The sequence below is a fragment of the Carex rostrata genome, chromosome 12 (genome assembly GCF_964058835.1).
Source record: "Carex rostrata chromosome 12, lpCarRost1.2, whole genome shotgun sequence".
NCBI lineage: Eukaryota > Viridiplantae > Streptophyta > Magnoliopsida > Poales > Cyperaceae > Carex > Carex rostrata.
In genome coordinates, this window is record NC_135929.1 from 12,450,690 (window position 1) to 12,466,765 (window position 16,076).

The 16,076-nt window shown below is 33.1% G+C and overlaps 2 protein-coding genes and 1 long non-coding RNA gene across 3 annotated transcripts in view; all 3 read right to left on the reverse strand.

Moving 5' to 3' along the window:
* Positions 1 to 9,001, reverse strand: part of LOC144563442 (peroxidase 2-like) — a 34,162-nt gene extending 25,161 nt beyond the window's left edge. Inside the window, exon 1 of the mRNA XM_078312916.1 lies at positions 8,957 to 9,001. The gene's annotated coding sequence lies outside the window, so the exon portion shown is untranslated. The remainder of the gene's footprint in view (positions 1 to 8,956) is intronic.
* On the reverse strand, positions 7,435 to 9,005 carry LOC144563444 (peroxidase 2-like). Its single transcript, XM_078312918.1, has 2 exons — positions 8,708 to 9,005; positions 7,435 to 8,362 (listed from the first exon to the last, which is right to left on the reverse strand). Exons 1-2 carry the CDS (start codon positions 8,930 to 8,932, stop codon positions 7,610 to 7,612), a joined length of 978 nt encoding a protein of 325 aa, XP_078169044.1. The 5' UTR covers positions 8,933 to 9,005; the 3' UTR covers positions 7,435 to 7,609.
* A 3,893-nt stretch (positions 9,006 to 12,898) lies between these two features.
* Positions 12,899 to 15,077, reverse strand: LOC144563507 (uncharacterized). The gene is made up of 3 exons (XR_013514370.1): positions 14,794 to 15,077; positions 13,772 to 13,926; positions 12,899 to 13,243 (listed from the first exon to the last, which is right to left on the reverse strand). It is a non-coding gene; the product is annotated as an uncharacterized LOC144563507 (long non-coding RNA).
* Between the last annotated feature and the right edge of the window lie 999 nt (positions 15,078 to 16,076).

Here is a 16,076-nt window from a genome sequence, read left to right on the forward strand (position 1 = left end):
GTTTAGAGAATGCTAGTAGTGCCTCTGTATGGCAAGATAATGCGGCATTTACAATCCAAATACAACACTCCAATTGAAGATGTTTGGAGCACTCTAGTAGAGTCTCAGTATGGGAAGATAATAGGGCATTTACAACCTTAATACAACACTCAACTTGAGGGAGTTTGGAGCATTCTAGTACTCTCTCTATGTGATAAGATAATAGGGAATTTACAACCCCAATACAACACTCCAATTGAAGGTGTTTGGAGCATTCCAGGAGTGTGTCTAGATGGCAAGATAATAGGGCATTTACAACCCTAATACAACACTCCAATAAAAGTTATTTGGAGCACTCTAGTAGTTCCTCCAGATTAGGGCATTTACCACCTTAATAAAACACTCCAATTGAAGGTGATTGGTGGACTCTAGTAGTGTATCCAGATGGTAAGATAATAGGGCATTTACAACCATAATACAACACTCCAATTAGTGTTTGGATTACTCTAGTAGCGTCTCTATATGGCAAGATAATATCGCATTTGCAACCCTAATACAACACTCCAATTGAAGGTGTTTGGAGAATGCTAGTAGTGCCTCCGTTTGGCAAGATAATGCGGCATTTACAATCCAAATACAACACTCCAATCGAAGATGTTTGGAGCACTCTAGTAGTATTTCCAGATTGCAAGATAATAGGGCATTTACAATTCAAATACAACACTCCAATTGAAGGTGTTTGGAGCACTCTAGTAGAGTCTCAGTATGGGAAAATAATTGGGCATTTGCAACCCTAATACAACACTCCAATTGAAGTTTTTTGGAGAACACTAGTAGTGTCTCAATATGGCCAGATAATAAGGAATTTACAACCCCAATACAACACTCCAATTGAAGGCGTTTGGAGCATTCCAGGAGTGTGTCTAGATGGCAAGATAATAGGGCATTTACAACCCTAATACAACACTCCAATAGAAGTTATTTGGAGCACTCTAGTAGTTCGTCCAGATTAGGGCATTTACCACCTTAATACAACACTCCAATTGAAGGTGTTTGGTAGAATCTAGTAGTGTAGCCATATGGTAAGATAATAGGGCATTTACAACCATAATACAACACTCCAATTGATAGTGTTTGGAGCACTCTAGTAGTGTCTCTATATGGCAAGATAATATGGCATTTGCAACCCTAATACAACACTCCAATTGAAGGTGTTTGGAGAACGCTAGTAGTGCCTCCGTATGGCAAGATAATGCGGCATTTACAATCCAAATACAACACTCCAATCGATGATGTTTGGAGCACTCTAGTAGTATTTCCAGATTGCAAGATAATAGGGCATTTTACAATCCTAATACAACACTTCAATTGATGATGTTTGGAGCACTCTAGTACTGTCTCGATATGGAAAAATAATTGGGCATTTGAAACCCTAATACAACACTCCAATTGAAGTTTTTTGGAGCACACTAGTAGTGTCTCAATATGGCCAGATAATAGGGCATTTACAAACCCAATACAACACTCCAATTGAAGGCGTTTGGAGCATTCCAGGAGTGTCTCTAGATGGCAAAATAATAGGGCATTTACAACCCTAATACAACACTCCAATAGAAGTTATTGGGAGCACTCTAGTAGTTCCTCCAGATTAGGGCATTTACCACCTTAATACAACACTCCAATTCAAGGTGTTTGGTGGACTCTAGTAGTGTATCCAGATGGTAAGATAATAGAGTATTTACAACCATAATACAACACTCCAATTGATAGTGTTTGGAGCACTCTAGTAGTGTCTCTATATGGCAAGATAATAGGATATTTTAACTCTAATACAACACTCCAATTGAAGGTGTTTGGAGAACTCTAGTAATTTATCTTAATGGCAAGATAATAGGGCATTTACAACCCGAATACAACACTCCACTTGATGGTGTTTGGAGCACTCTAGTAGAGTCTCTAGAATAGGGCATTTGCAACTCTAATACAACACTCCAATTGAAGGTGTTTCGGGAACTCTAGTAGTGTCTCTGTATGGCATGAGAATACGGCATTTACTACCATAATACAGCATTCCAATTGAATGTGTTCGGAGCATTCCAGTAGTGTCTCTAGATAGCAAGATAATAGGGTATTTACAATCTAAATACAACACTCCAATTGAAGATATATGAAGCACTCTAGTAGTGTCTCAATATTGGAAGATAATAGGGCATTTACAACCTCAATACAACACCCAAATTGAAGGAGTTTGGAGCACTTTAGTAGGATATCTAGATGGCTAGATAATATGGTATTTACAATCCAAATACAAACACTCTAATTGAAGATGTCTGGAGCACTCTAGTAGAGTCTCAATATGGAGAGATAATAGGGCATTTACAACGCTAATACAACACTCCAATAGAAGTTATTTGGAGCACTCTAGTAGTTCCTCCAGATTAGGGCATTTACCACCTTAATAAAACACTCCAATTGAAGGTGATTGGTGGACTCTAGTAGTGTATCCAGATGATAAGATAATAGGGCATTTACAACCATAATACAACACTCCAATTGATAGTGTTTGGAGCACTCTAGTAGTGTCTCTATATGGCAAGATAATATCGCATTTGCAACCCTAATACAACACTCCAATTGAAGGTGTTTGGAGAACGCTAGTAGTGCCTCCGTTTGGCAAGATAATGCGGCATTTACAATCCAAATACAACACTCCAATCGAAGATGTTTGGAGCACTCTAGTAGTATTTCTAGATTGCAAGATAATAGGGCATTTACAATCCAAATACAACACTCCAATTGAAGGTGTTTGGAGCACTCTAGTAGAGTCTCAGTATGGGAAAATAATTAGGCATTTGCAACCCTAATACAACACTCCAATTGAAGTTTTTTGGAGAACACTAGTAGTGTCTCAATATGGCCAGATAATAGGGAATTTACAACCCCAATACAACACTCCAATTGAAGGCGTGTGGAGCATTCCAAATACAAACACTCTAATTGAAGATGTCTGGAGCACTCTAGTAGAGTCTCAATATGGAGAGATAATAGGGCATTTACAAACTTAATGAAACACTCAACTTGAAGGTGTTTGGAGCATTCTAGTAATGTCTCCAGATGACAAGATAATGGGATATTTACAACCCTAATACAATACTTCAATTGAAAGTGTTTGGAGCACTCTAGTAGTGTGTCCAGATGGCAAGATAATAGGGCATTTAGAACCCTAATACAACACTTCAATTGAAGGTGTTTTGGGCGGTGGAGAGAAGTGCAATTTTGGAAATTCCAAAATACATTTTATTATACACTACTTTTCAGCAAATCTTAATAAAATATCTAAATTATATGTATAATTGTGACAATTTACTAAATATAATGATTTTGGAGTGCCAATTAGCTAATTTAAGGTTTTGGAATGCCAAATTCCTAAATTTCATGGTTTGTAGTGGCATAAAAATTTTTTCCCCATAATGCTATATCTTTTTAGGTAAACTACCTAACTTGTTTTTGTTGGTATAAAGATACCATATGTTAACTACATCAGAAGGGATGCAATCCATTAATCCATTAATAATATATTAACTTAACAAATATTTAAAAATTGTTAAGAATTACTTTTAATTTTAAAATCTGAAGTTTTTAATGTAATTCATGAGTAGAACTAGGGTTTCTAAGTTCACCAAGTTTTTTTGAGAAATTAATTCTAAAAACTATCAGATTGATTTCAAATAATGAATCTAAACCGTTGAAATTCTTCTACTTTATGAGTGATACATCTATATCTGAAAATTTTAAAGTTTCAGATTAATTTAGTATAAAGTCATGTGGTCAAAATTAGAAGGTTTATAAATTAATTTCAATGCATTCATTTTTTTGGATGTCTTTTGACCACTTGACTCTATACACAATTAATTTAAAGTGTTTTTTTTTTTTTGCATTCAGATGCATCACTCATAAGCAGTGTCGTAAAATGCGATTTTGTTCATGCATGCGGAAGGTCACTGCATACCGCATATGCAATATGCGACCGCATATACAGATTTGTATGCGGAAGTACATATGCGGTTTTATTATGCTTTGTTAAAAAAATATAGGTAAAATAAAATTAATTTATATCTAAAGACTTGTTTAGTCTTGTAGTTTTTGCTCTTTATAATATTATAAAGGTTATAGATTCTAATCTTCTCCATCGCAAAATAATTTTTAGGCTTTTTTCAAGTCCGCATGGATCGTATATGTGCCCGTATATTCAAAACTGCATGAAATTGACTGCATGATATTTTATATGTGGAAGACCACTGCATAAGCATATTCATGCAGCCACATTTTACAACAGTGCTCATAAGATAGAATAATTTTAACAGTTTAAATTTGTCATTTGAAGTCAATCCGATAAAAACACCCAAAATCTACTCGTAATTCATACTATATATTATACATAAAAACACACATGCATTCCTCCATGCGTACATAGAAACAAAAATTGTTTTTAAAAAATACATATAATTTTGTTGAAATGATTTACATCTAAATTGGTTATATATCCAGTTATCCGCATTGTCGACGTCGTTCCTAAAGTAACAATAATTCAGGAAAAAAAAATATTTAGAGTATGTATCTTTTGACGTTCATAGGTGATAGTCATTGATCAAATTCAATTGTTGAACTGTCAATTCTGCGTAAGTAAGATCCAATAATATATTTAACAAATTGGGGAGCATTTACTCATTGTATATAGGTATTTTGAATACGAATTAATGCTAAATTGCTAATTTAATTGCTCTCTGATAGAGAGATTTAATCAATTGGTTCATACAGCATTTGGGTAGATATGAATATCTTATTGATTGGCATGTCATCCCTAAATCAACGCAATAAAGGTCGGCAATGTAATTCATTGAAATATTCTGTTTGACATAAAATAATGGATGTGGAAGGTATGCTGTGTCTTTTGAACTCTCAATTTCACCTAACTAATTTGCTTAATTAATTTTATTGAGATCAAGTCAACTCATTCTACATAAAATACAAAGATCCTTTTATATTATATAAGTACATTTTATATTGTACATATAATAGTTTGGTATGTTTACATGTACTCAACATAACGTAAAATGTATAATATGTGATACTAGAATTTAAATTCAAGTCTGCACATCACAAAGTGAAATTCTAACCACTAAATTACACATACATATTTAACATTTTATGAGAAGTCTGAATCATATAAAAACTTCAAAACTATTAGTTATTTTTTATTGTCCTAAACATTGTACTTAATTACTAAAACATTAACACATTTAATTCTAAAAATTAGTTAAGGCGTAAAATCGAAATATATGGTACTAAATTAAATATTAAAAAAGTTATGGAAAAATTGAACTTTAAGTCATGACTTGAGTAACTAATATATATGTATATGTATATGCTAATGTGCTTTCGGTAGCATATGGACCGAAATAGACACGGTCCAAATTTTAAATTTCAAAATCCAAACGGTCGGTCCGAACCGTTTATCTTATTCTCCATATTAATATCTGCTTGGAGACCAAATTTTACATTTTTCTGAATTTTTTTACTATTTATTAAGCCACTTTGAAAATCACTAATCCAATGGTTTTACTGTTTTGTGCAGCCACCGTTGGATCAACAATTTTGTAAAATACTTAATAAATAGTAAAAAAATTCAGAAAAATATAAAATTTGGTCTCCAAGCACATATTAATATGGAGAACAAGATGAACGGTTCGGATCGACCGTTTGGATTTTGAAATTTCAAATTTGGACCGTGTGTATTTCAGCCCATATGCTACCGAAAGCACATTAGCCTATCTCTGTCTCTATATATATATGGAATATGCTAGCATGCTATGCATAGCATAGAGCCCCTCCATGCAATGCCCTGGATTTTGACTTTTCAAAATCCTAACGGTCGATCCGAACCGTTCATCTTGTTCTCCATATTAATATATGTTTGGGGACCAAATTTTACATTTTTTGAAATTGTTTTACTATTTCTTTAGATTTATTGAAAATCGCTGTTTTTAGCAAATCTGGATCATAAAAAAATAACGATTTTCAATAAATCTAAAGAAATAGTAAAAAAATTTCAAAAAATGTAAAATTTGGTCCCCAAACATATATTAATATGGAGAACAAGATGAACGGTTCAGATCGACCGTTAGGATTTTGAAAAGTCAAAATCCAAGGCGTTGCATGGATGGGTTCTATGCTATGCATAGCATGCTAGCATATTCCTATATATATATATATAGAGAGAGAGAGAGAGAGAGAGATGGGCTAATGTGCTTTCGGTAGCATATGAGCTGAAATACACACGGTCCAAATTTGAAATTTCAAAATCCAAACGGTCGATCCGAACCGTTCATCTTCTTCTCCATATTAATATCTGCTTGGAGACCAAATTTTACATTTTTCTGAATTTTTTTACTATTTATTAAGTATTTTACAAAATTGTTGATCCAACGGTGGCTGCACAAAGTCGGCTACTCTACTTACACAAGCATATGAGGGTATATGCTTATAAGTCATTTTTTCATTTTCAAAATCCAAAAAGTCAATCTGAACCATTAGATTTGATCTCTATATTGAAATGTACTTGGAGACCAAATTTTATATTTTTCTGATTTTTTTTTTACTATTTATTAAGCCACTTTGAAAATCGTTGATCCAACGGTGGCTTTTGATTTTACTGTTTTGTTAAGCCACCGTTGGATCAACGATTTTCAAAGTGGCTTAATAAATAGTAAATAAATTCAGAAAAATGTAAAATTTGGTCTCCAAGCACATTTCAATATAGAGATCACATCTAACAGTTCAGATCGATGATTTGGACTAGTTTTTGTATTCATCTTAATAAATAGTCTGAATTTGATAGTAAAACATTTCAATATAAAGATCACATTACAAAATTAAATGGTTTGAATTTGACTAGTTTTTGTACCCATCTTAATAAATAGTAAAGCAATCCAAAAAATGTAAAATTTGGTCTCCAAGCACATTTTATTGTAGAGATCACATCTAACGGTTTGGATTGACGATTTTGACTTTGAAAATGTAGAAAATGGTTATGATAACTTGTTGTAACTCAAAAATTGTTGTAAATTGATCCCTCCTCTGCATTAATACATATGAGCTAAAATGCATAATTTGGAAATTAAAGAGTATATTTTACTTCCCGCTCATATTTTTATTTTTAAAGTTCAAATATTCGATTCAAACCTTCAAACATGTTCTTCGTTTTAAAATGTGTTTGGAGACCAAATTTTTCATTTTTTTACTATTTTTTCAGAATTTTTGAAAATCATTGCTCGGTTGAATATTTTTTTATTTAATGAAAAGTTGTAATTTAAAAAAATTTCTGAAAAAATAGTAAAAATTTCATAAATTTCAATTCAACTTAGCCTCAAGTACATAATCGACAATGAATTATCAAAAAATAACACCAACTTTTATGTCACAATAAATTCATGATTAACGTGACTGTGAAATGATACATCAGCTTAATGATGATTAAACTTAATTAATGCAACACATCGGGATACATGAAAATATATTAGAAAAGAACACATAAAATAAATCAAGCACACATTGGCAATGCACACTCTCTCTAGTAATTGTAATTCACAGCACGGCATGTCTTTCTGATCTCACCCTGGGTCCCACCAATGTTACCCATTTTCACCATCGACTCCCCGAATTTTGCTGCAAAGAGCTCAGGTTTAGTCCGGAAGTCATTTAGAAGGTTCAGCGTCTCGCCGCTTGTCAGGAGGCTCCAGTCTGAGAAAAAGAGTCCCTTGAGATCTGCAACATTCTGGTAATATTGGTTATCCAGCTTCGTTGGTGTCACAAAATCCTGTGGTACAACACCGTCATCGTTTGCATTTTGTGGGCACTTGGTTCTCAGAAAAGAACCAAAGCCTTGATCCATGGTGGGGTCGATGGTTGGGTAGAGGCGGGTCGTGAAGGAGGAGCAGTGAGAGCGGCCGATTGAGTGAGCCCCAGAAAGTGTGACCACGTCATCTGTAGAGAGCCCTTGGGCTGCAAAAAGTGCCTTTACAACTGTGAGATTGTGAAAGGGAGCGGGAAGCGACTTCAAGACCTCATCTGCAATGGACACCCTTCCGTCGAGCCTTCCCGAAGGGATTTCATAAGAGATTCCTCCCAGAAAATAAGACGCGTCTCGTGCTGCAAAAGCGATGATATCTGCACATGAGACTACACCGGGACAGACACGTTCTAGAGTTTCTTTCGCCTCATCGATCACTTCGAAGCCACGGAGGCTGGGATTGTTCACGACGGACAACTTCTCAGGGTTCGGGTTTTGTGGCGATGGGTCTAGTAGGACGGAAGCATCACAGCCCTATTAATTGTAACATATAATAAGGAATAAATAATTTTCAAACAAGATCCTATTAACTGTATGATTAAGGAATAAATAATTTTCAAACAAGATCCTATTACTTTTACATGGCAACATAATAAGAAGGTATTACTGGTAAGTTCAATGTTGAAACGTGAAAAATTTCAAGAAAAATCATTTCAATGAACTATTGTAAAAGAATGCTCCAAGTAAACAAAATGAAACATTTAATTAGTTGCATTAATAATTAAGAAACAAAACTAAACACATGTAGAGTAGGTAGTTAAGAACTTAATAATAATATAAAAGTACGTACGTTAAGTGAAGAATAAGTAAGATAGATACCCTAACAAAGCAATCATGGAAGAACATTCTAATGACGCCGGCACCGAAGCCCGGATCCATTGCAATATACTTATGGACTACAGCTTTCACTATTATTTCTGCTTGTGGACAAGTTTTAGCACACTTGGTGTAGTAACCAACTTCAAGAGAAGTGGTTGACATTACACCAAATAGGAGGATACATGGGAGAAAAGCTAAGATTTGATATGTGTTTCTTGCACCCATTTGGTGATTGAGAGAAAGAGAGCTAGCTAGGGAGAGAAAGATGTGTCTACTTTTTATGTATTTAAGTTTTTGTTTTGGTGCATTAGAGTGGATAATAAGACTGCCTATATATAGGAAAGCATACATGTACAGTAGCCCAAGAGAATTAATGGTTTTTATTATTATTATTATTATTATTTTAGGCTTGGTCTTGTTTTGCAATTTTGGATTTTGATATTGCACCGTTGCTTTGTTGCTTTCTGTCCCTGTATGACAGTTGTATAAACAACTCCACAAGCCTGCAATTGTTTACTAGCTATATATATTAATTTGTAGGAATTGTAGCCCTTTCTCTAAATACTCTTTTTAATAACGTAGATGTATATTTATTATAACTTACATTGGTTGTATATATTTTTGTATGTTGATATATATAGTCTGTGCTATTATATATAGAGCATTAATTCAATCAAATTAAGTATATCAATGCAAAATTAATGCCAAATTGTTGTAAAGTTGAGAGTATTTACGAAGATACCAACATTGTTAAATTTTTTTTATCCTTGCAGATAAAACAACATATTCTTGTGTTTGAATTACAGACATGCATGAATGATAAACAAATCATTGTTTTGTTAACTGCAATTATGTTTGAATTAATCTGTGGATGATGCAACTTAAATTTATTCGCTGTAGTAACATGCATGGATTATGAACATATATAACACATCTTCGATAGATACCTTAATTTTGACTTTATTCTAGAACTATTCCTCAATTGATGATGGATGAAAATTGTGGCAAGCACAAGACGCGTATGGATAAGTTCATCAAGCTCCTATGTGAACTCAACTCTAAAACTTATCGGATTGATTTTAAATAACAAATTCGAACTGTTCAAACTCATCTATCTTACGAGTGATGCGCCTACATGTAAAAAAAAAAAAAAAAACTTCTTAATTAAATTTAGTAGAAAGTCAAGCGGTCAAAATTAGGTCTATTAAATAATTTTTATGTATTTATTTTTTGAATATTTTTTGATCATTTGACTCTATACAATTTTTTTTTTTTTGCATGTAGTCACTCGTAAGGTACACGGGTTTCAACGATTCGAATTTATCATTTGATATCACTCTGATATATTTTAGAGTTGAGTTCTGATGAAGTTAGAAACACCAAAACAATGGCAAATGCAGAATTTTAAGAATAAATTGACTGGATCGACTCAGCTAATTGCGGCTTGCTACTGCCTTTTAAAAATTAAATATTCAAAGCAAATTCGTAGACTGTGTATCTTATTTTTTTGAAGTAAGGTTGAAGATAACCTATATTAGACAAAGTTGTTGGGTCCAATTATAAAAACAAGTTATCCTTCAACCAACAACGATATATTAATATAGTTATTAAAACTTTAAAAAAGGAGAGACAAAAAATGAAAGTATTTGAACCTTCTTTATCTTTCTCTTATATTAAGCACGTAAGTATCTTGATCTACCAATGATTCTAATTTAATTCACTGAATTTTAAACGGTTAAGATAAATTTTTTTATACAATTGTGATGTTATGTTAGGATGTATTGGGGTTTATTGTCCTGAAGTCTGAATTTTGTTATTTGAACACTTGTTACATTGATAAGTATTGGTATTTCTTTTATCAAGTTGGTCTCTATTGGTAGGGAATTCGTTAACAGATCTAGTTTATTGTGTTGAATTCATGAATCCGTTAATAGATCTAGTTGTTTTAGCCCAATAGATGTCTGCAGTTCTCTTATTCATATATTTCTCATGTGTACAATATATACAAGGTTATAAAACCATTCTTATAGGTCACAAATTTTGAATGAAAAACCATTTAAATTAATTACAATAAAAAAATGTGAAACAAATTCCAATAGTAGTAGCATAGTGGAAAAATAAATTGAGGATCAATATTAAGAGTTACAAAATGAATGACATTCATAAATATATTCATCACAATATTGTAATTGTTGTTAATTTATTAGTATTATGGATAAATAAGGGTCTCTACATAATTAATTAAGTTATGCATATAATAAATGTGCAGCAAAAGTAAAAAAAAATGAATATTAATTAATGAAATAAAAAGATTTCATCAATAATGCTATATATTATTAGGCAAACTACCTAACTTGTTTTTGTTGGTATAACGATACAATATGTTAACTACATCAGAAGGGATGGAATCCATTAATCCATTAATAATATATTAACTTAACAAATAATTAAAAATTGTTAACAAATAATTAATCCATTTAGAGTATGTATCTTTTGACTTTCCTAGGTCATAGTCATTGATCAAATTCAATTGTTGAACTGTCAATTCTGCGTAACTTAAATCCAATAATATAGTTATCAAATTGGGGAGCATTTCACAAGCAGCTCATTGTATATAGGTATTTTGAATAGGATATTTAATGCTAAGTTGCTAATTAATTGCTCTTTGATAGAGGGCTTTAATCAATTGGTTCATACAACATTGAGTAGATATGAATATCTTATTGATTGGCATGTCATCCCTAAATCAAGGCAATAAATGTTGGCTCTTTAATTCATTGAAATAATCTGTTTTGACATAAAATAATGTATGTGGAAGGTTCAAGAAATGTCTTTTGAACGCTTAATTTAACCTAACTAATTTTCTTAATTAATTTTATTGAGATCAAGTCAACTCTACATATATAAAAACAAAGATTCTTTTAAGCTACTTTCTTTAAATTTGCTATTCAAGCATTGATAAAGATACTTAATCTTGTCAGATATTGTTCTTTTCTTGATTAATAGCCTTGAAAACTCATACCGTATTGATTCTGTCAATGAGATGTACAAGAGGGTCCTATTTACATATAATTTCAAGAAAGTAATATAACTGTACAAATTAGGTACTCGCATTAATTGGTTGTTATTTGTTAGGTCTGGCTTGAAATTGTTCTTATTATTGTACAGGGATAAGCTAATTTCAGATTTTGACTAAGATTTTCTGTTGTCAGATTTTGTATTCCCTGGGTATTCATTTTTTTTACTAGCTTGAAACTTTCCAAAATGAGGCGAATAATATATAGTATTCATGTTTCTTATAATTTCTTATAGTTTCAATATTACTAATTGCTCTAAATAGTAGTCATTTTCTTATGAATTGATCTTAAAGATAAAGAAGCTACATGCTTAAAATTTGAATTTAGTAACCTGCTTTACCTATATATGGTCCAAGGAGCGCTTTAATTTACCTATAGTTCATAATTCTTTTTGTGTTACAATATTATGTCGTTCAAGTTCTCATTAAACATTGTTTATATTAGAATGGTGATTCTATGAATGATGAGATCGAGATGGAGATAGATTTTTCTAGCGAAGATAATACAAATAATAAGAAGAGTGGTAATGATCTTGTTCTATGAAAAGGCATGAAGTTTGCATCACTTGAAGAGTTTGAAACAGAAAATTGAACATTAAACATTAAATATACTCATAATTGTTACCACTTGTGTTTAATTGCAGCGCTTACAACATCTTGCTAAGGAAAAGAAAAAAAACATGAAGACATCAATGAGAAAGACAAAGTTATCATAGTCTAATTGTGGTTAACTTGTGAATCAAAGTGGTCTACCTTGTGTAACTTTTAAAGTTGCTAGTTTTTGGACTATTCTGTAACCTTTCAGTTAAATTTTCAGACTTACATAAATTTCAGATCTTATATTCGATCTTATATTTGAACTACTGTGTAACTCTTAAAGATCATATAATTTGCTTCAATAAAATAAAATGTAATTTGCTGGTTTGTTGCTTGCTTTAAAATGTAATTTGCTAGTTTCAAGAAAACACAAACATTCAATACATTATAATGGTTCAATTAATTCTTGTAACTGCACTCTCATTCGGTAGTACAATGTATTTTATTTTAGTCTGTTTTGGAGTCCATTTACTTGAACCATACACGGCATAAATCATCATAAAAGCTCAACATTCACACAATTTATAAATATTGCTCTCCATATGTATCAGTTTTACAAAAGGGAACCCTTACATATGGCCTATTATATATAGCTTTACAAAATCACACACTTGCATATCAGTCAATTTAAACCCCCGCAATTAAACATTACATACAAGAGCCCTTAGTCAAATTAACATATCATATGCGCACTGCATCTATTTGTCCTTCCCAATGAAGCAGATTTCAATCTTAGCAACCTTCTTCAACTCTATTTGTCCTATAACTGGGCACTGCATCTCAATCCAATTGATAGGCACCATTGTATTACTTCAAAGAACGAAAATTACCGAAAGCGTTGGTGTACTGACGTTGCCATGACCCTAGAAAGAACATAACTGAATCATTGGATCAGTTCAAATGAGAGAGCAACGTATGAAGTTTTAAACAAAAAGATGCTTCTTAAACTTGATTTTTGTCAAAAATAAATAGATAAATAGAAGGTCAGGGACTAAACTGCATAAAACCAGGATCAAACAATGTAGAGATGCTAAATAAACATAGTGAACAAGAGTGACCAGCATTGAATGCAAGGAAAGACACATGTGATCTTGACTGGCAAGAAAAACATAAAAAAAATACCCTTCTGAACAGAACTTACAAATTAGATAAACTAGATAGTGTCTCAGGCCAATTCAAGATCATAGCCTTGTAGAACACTAAAAACCAACCAGTTTAGACCCAAATTTCACATTAATTGGATTTTTCTACTATTTTTAATCAATTTTTAAAGTTCATATTTTCAGTTTGCTTTTTTTTCTTCTGCTGTTAGTTGCATGTGTATCACTTGTCACTCTAACTGTCACTTAGAAAACCTTCTACCAGACTAAGATAAAAATTCTGAAAATTACCAGATAAATGATGCATATAGAATAGGTCTTTGTGCACATTTCCATGTAACAAAAGCAAGGATCCACGTAGCCAATTTCTCTTTATAAAAAGACAAGTCAGACTGTCTGAAACGATTGAGATCAACTGATGCATTCTTTGCCATTATTTTAGTTACCTGTTAACAAATATTGAGATCTTACTTAGCACTATTATTTACCAGGAAAAAGGTTTTTAATTCCAACCACATTCCAAAATAAACACTACTTCATATGCTATTTCATTGCTTCAATTAAAAACATAACTCAAAGGAGTAACAGGAAGTTGAGGTTTTACCTCAAATAATTTTCACAGTTGAATTGGGATTGTTGAAGTTTTATCTCAAATAACTTTTAGTATGAATAAAAATAGGGAGGCTCCTATGCAGGTCGGCGGCAGAGACAGGAAAACATCTATTCGAGGAATGCACTTATACCAGGAAACTATACGAGCAATTAAGGGCACACAAGCCAGGGCAGGGTTGGCCGCAAGCTCTGACAATGAAGATAACAGACCGTACCAAGACTGGTACCATGAGCAAAGCGCAAAAATCGGCAGTAATAATTATGCAATTTATAGTGTGGAGGGAACGATGCGCAAGATGCTTCGCAGACTCAAACAAAAGCATCCAGGATCTCATGGAAGAAATTAAATGGCAACTCAATTTTTATGGAAACCAAGGCTCTAATGTGTCAGGAAGGGGAATAACATAGCTGGGAGACATTCAACCTGACATAGAGGACCTTTCTGCATTTTTTACTTTAAAATTTTCTTTCTGTTCTTCATTTATTACGGCAATTTTTGCATCTTTCTTTTAGGCTAGTCATTTCCATTGCGTTTAATTTTAGTCAAAGCTCATTACTCTTGAGCATTGTTATTTTCTTTTATCAAATGTAAGTTACATATTCAGTGTAACAACCGCTTTATATTAATCAAATACGGGCTAGACCCATATTTCTACTCAAAAAAAATAGGGAGGCTCCAAAATGAGTAATTCAATCTTTACCTCAAAATCATTGGAGTGTGATCAGGTCGCCGGAGAGACGGAGAGAGTAGACTGGCACGAAAGCTGAAGCGGAGGTCAAGCGAGGAGCATGGATCTGGGCCGTCAGGATAGTTTTGCAAGAAGCGAAGAGGAAGCGACAGGTGGGGTCCGAAGCGCTGGATGGTCGGAGGGGAGAAGAGAGTTTCAATCGGAGGTGGCAAAGAGAAAGAACGAAACCGAGGGGGGAGAGGGGTGCGCCATTTTCTTTCACTGGAGAGGACAGAAAGGAAGGGAGCATGCCAGGAAAGGAAATTAATTTTTTTACCACTGAGGCAATCTGCACCGTTCCTCTTAAATGAAATGTACGGTTAATGATTAGGAGCAAATGGGAGGAGAGAAATTTGGGTGGATTAGAACCTCTAATTAATTTGGATGTTTTATAATATATACATATGTTGAATGCCTTTTTTTTTTTATGTACCACCCTAATAAATCAGAATTAAATCAATACCACCCGTTAATTCCGAATTCAGATTCCGCCACGTTCGCACACTGGATCTGCGAACGGGTCACTACCCGTTCGCGCAATGGATATGCGGACTGACCCGTTCCCGACTGACCCGTTCCCGACGACCCGTGCGCGTAACTGATCTGAGGACGGACCCGTTCCCGACCTGACCCGTTCCCGACGTGACCCGCTCCCGACGTGACCCGCTTCCGACGACCCGTTCGCACTATAGATCTGCGTACGTGGCGGATCCGGATATATACCCCTTCGCAGTGGTTTGTACAGATGTCCTGTCCCTGTCTCCGCACCGTCGCGTCTACATTAAAAAGGTAATTTTTTTTATTAGTTTAATTTTGTTAAATAATTTAATTAGTTTAGTTTTAGTTAGGTAAAATAATAATGACTTGTTTTAGGTAGATCTGACAGTGAATGACTTGTAAAAACCAAAATAGTTGTATATAGTGGCATGTTTCCTCCAAAATAGTTAGATACCAAAATAGTTAGGTACCAAAATAGTATATTGTGATCTATTTGTAAATTAGATCTGACATTTTAGTTAGGTACCAAAATAGTTGTATATTGTAAATTAGATCAAATTTTTTTTTGTAGTTTTGTAAATATTTGTGTTAATTAGATCAAAATAGTATATTGTGATTTATTTGTAAATATTTGTGTAATTTACGATATACTATTATTTGTGTATATTTTTTATTAAATAGTAGTATATTGTAAATTACACTAAAATAGTAGTTTAGTTGGGTACCAAAATATTTGTGTATTTAAATCAATTTAGAAT

What these genes read in the sequence shown, in the direction of transcription:
- LOC144563444 (XM_078312918.1), bottom strand. Translation starts at nt 8,932, where the DNA reads ATGGGTGCAAGAAACACATATCAAATCTTAGCTTTTCTCCCATGTATC. An exon ending in TCCATGATTGCTTTGTTAGG is followed by an intron (nt 8,363 to 8,707) that starts GTATCTATCTTA and finishes TACAATTAATAG; the next exon opens with GGCTGTGATGCTTCCGTCCT.